Source organism: Lottia gigantea, assembly GCF_000327385.1.
Source record: "Lottia gigantea unplaced genomic scaffold LOTGIsca_2227, whole genome shotgun sequence".
NCBI lineage: Eukaryota > Metazoa > Mollusca > Gastropoda > Lottiidae > Lottia > Lottia gigantea.
In genome coordinates, this window is record NW_008708583.1 from 1 (window position 1) to 3,380 (window position 3,380).

General features: G+C 35.1%; 2 protein-coding genes across 2 annotated transcripts; both read right to left on the minus strand.

The window, feature by feature from the left end:
• Positions 1-795: 795 nt before the first annotated feature.
• Positions 796-1,107, minus strand: LOTGIDRAFT_147296 (hypothetical protein; the record flags this gene model as incomplete). Its single annotated transcript, XM_009054736.1, has 1 exon — positions 796-1,107. One exon carries the CDS (start codon positions 1,105-1,107, stop codon positions 796-798), a length of 312 nt encoding a protein of 103 aa, XP_009052984.1.
• A 936-nt stretch (positions 1,108-2,043) lies between these two features.
• Positions 2,044-2,211, minus strand: LOTGIDRAFT_100969 (hypothetical protein; the record flags this gene model as incomplete). The annotated part of the gene is made up of 1 exon (XM_009054737.1): positions 2,044-2,211. A coding segment is annotated over one exon (168 nt), but the record flags the coding sequence as incomplete, so codon positions are not given.
• Between the last annotated feature and the right edge of the window lie 1,169 nt (positions 2,212-3,380).

A 3,380-nucleotide genomic window follows, 5' to 3' on the forward strand; every position in this document is an offset into this window, starting at 1 on the left:
AATTCCAGATGTGCCATGGGTATGATTTGCTTTTGCTTCACCATGTCTTTGATTGACTCCAGATTGACCTTGACCTGCTCCAGATTGACCTTGGTCCCTTCCAGACACTCCACGCCCTGTAGTGTAACTTCCTAACCATGAAAGAAAAAATATCACATTTAATGTATGAAACAAAACATTGTAGGACTTGTGGGACTAAACTGCTGCTTCCAAAAGACCAAGTCAATTGACTCTTGATAAAACTAGAGGATCATCCATTATATTTAAGATAAAATTTTCATTTTTCACTGAACTGATAAAGAATTCTCTTTGCTTAGAAAAGGCATTTTCAGCCCATGGAACGAAACTTCTGCACCATGCAAGAAATTAAGAAAGTTCAATCAATTGCCAACTGTAAGCTTCTAACTTCACAAAAACACTTGTGAAATTGTAACCCAGCACTAAAAACACAAGACAATCTGTAACTTCAAGAATGAAGCCCAGCAGCAGCAACAAAGCCATGCAAAATTCTAGAACAGAATCTATTCAAAACTCAAAATTAGTTCAAAATGTTTTATCTTAATATGTTTCATCTAGTTCTTAGACTAACAATGAAAGAGTAATTATTAGTTAGGTATGATTGGAAAAAGAAAAACCATCATCTCACCATTCTGTAAAAAAATCCCTCTCTTTTGATTCCTTAATTATTTCAAATTTGTAGAATTATTGGGAAGTGTCTGACCTAAATTCAAAGCAACCAAATGAGAAAGCAAAAAAGATTTATCAAAAGCTACTATCAATTTTCAATCCTCACTCTTATACATGCAGATCTGGAAGCATTTCAAACACAACATGCAAAAAATCTGTACCTGGAGTACGAGAATAGAAACATTTTAAGCGACATTCTGCTTGATTCTCAAAACGATTTCCGTTTCCATCACAACCACCATAATAAAATCTCTGACATCTTCGACTTGTAGAATTAAAAGCCCAATATATCGTCCAATTAGAACACAGCCTTCCAGGGTCGCTGTCCAATGAACAGACATCTAGAAAATTATGGCTATGATCTACTTCTGATGTTCCATGGCTAGGGTTTGTTTTTGATTTAGTGAGGCTATGATCCATTTCAGATCCACCATGGCTATGATTTGTATTTGATTCACCATGGCTACGGTCTGTTTTTGCTTCACCATGGCTATGATCCATTCCAGTTTGACCTTGACCGGACTTTGAATGACCTTGACCCTGAGCAGATTGACCTTGGTCCCTTTCGTATACTCCACGTTCTGATGAAGTGTAACTTCCTAACCATAAAAAGAAAAAATATCTCATTTAATGTATGAATATATTGAAGCTAATGAGTGTAGAGACAAAATAGAATTTCCGGACCAAACTCCTGCTCCCAAAACACCAGACAGCATTTGACTCTTGGTCAAAACAAAGGTACAATCATTACTTTAAAATAAATTGCATTCACTGTTAAATCAGCTGATAAAAAATAATATTTTTCTTTCTATCTAGCTTTTAAAGCATTATCAGCTCTTGAAATGGAACTTCTGCACCATGCTAAAAACTGAAGTTCAATCAATTGCCAACTGTAAGCTTCTAACATCACAAAAACACTTTTAGCGAAATTGTAACCCAGCACTAAAAACACAAGACAATCTGTAACTTGAAAATAAAAAGCAGCAACAGCGAAAACGCCATGCAAGAATCTACAAAAGAAGAATTTTATCTTAATGTTTTAACTGGTTTTGAGACTGACAAGGAAAGGGCAATTATGAAGTGGATAAGAACATATTCTACATTCCGCTTGAATAACCATTTTTGCATGCAGTGTTTTTATTCAAGACTAAACTTGTAGAACTAATGGAAAGTGTCTCATTAAAATAGACGAGAACAGCAAAGCAACTAAAATAAAACAAAAAGCACATTTTTTTTTCTCAAAATCTACCATCAATTCACTATCACTATCACTCTTCGACATGCAGATCTGGAAGCATTTCAAAACTGTATTTCTTCAACAACATGCAAAAAATCTGTACCTGGAGTACGAGAATAGAAACATTTTAAGCGACATTCTGCTTGATTCTCAAAACGATTTCCGTTTCCATCACAACCACCATAATAAAATCTCTGACATCTTCGACTTGTAGAATTAAAAGCCCAATATATCGTCCAATTAGAACACAGCCTTCCAGGGTTGCTGTCCAATGAACAGACATCTAGAAAATTATGGCTATGATCCACTCCTGATGTTCCATGGCTAGGGTTTGTTTTTGCTTCACTGTTGCTATGATCCATCTCAGATTCGACATGGCTATGATTTGTTTTTGAATTGCCATGGCTATGATCCATTTCTGATTCACCATGGCTATGATCTGTTTTTGCTTCACCATGGCTATCGTTTGTTTTTGATTTAGTGAGGCTATGATCCATTTCAGATCCACTATGGCTATGATTTGTTTTTGCTTCACCATGGCTATGATCCATTCCAGTTTGACCTTGACCGGACTTTGAATGACCTTGACCCTGAGCAGATTGACCTTGGTCCCTTTCATATACTCCACGTTCTGATGAAGTGTAACTTCCTAACCATAAAAAGAAAAAAATCTCATTTAATGTATGAATATATTGAAGCTAATAAGTGTAGAGACAAAATACAATTTCCGGACCAAACTCCTGCTCCCAAAACACCAGACAGCATTTGACTCTTGGTCAAAACAAAGGTACAATCATTACTTTAAAATAAATTGCATTCATTGTTAACTTGACTGGTAAAAAATAATATTTTTCTTTCTATCTAGCTTTTAAAGCATTTTCAGCTCTTGAAATGGAACTTCTGCACCATGCTAAAAACTAAAGTTCAATCAATTGCCAACTGTAAGCTTCTAACATCACAAAAACACTTTTAGCGAAATTGTAACCCAGCACTAAAAACACAAGACAATCTGTAACTTGAAAATAAAAAGCAGCAACAGCGAAAACGCCATGCAAGAATCTACAAAAGAAGAATTTTATCTTAATGTTTTAACTGGTTTTGAGACTGACAAGGAAAGGGCAATTATGAAGTGGATAAGAACATATTCTACATTCCGCTTGAATAACCATTTTTGCATGCAGTGTTTTTTCAAGACTAAACTTGTAGAACTAATGGAAAGTGTCTCATTAAAATAGAAAAGAACAGCAAAGCAAATAAAACAAAAAGCACATTTTTTTTCTCAAAATCTACCATCAATTCACTATCACTATCACTCTTCGACATGCAGATCTGGAAGCATTTCAAAACTGTATTTCTTCAACAACATGCAAAAAATCTGTACCTGGAGTACGAGAATAGAAACATTTTAAGCGACATTCTGCTTGATTCTCAAAACGATTTCCGTTTCCATCACAAT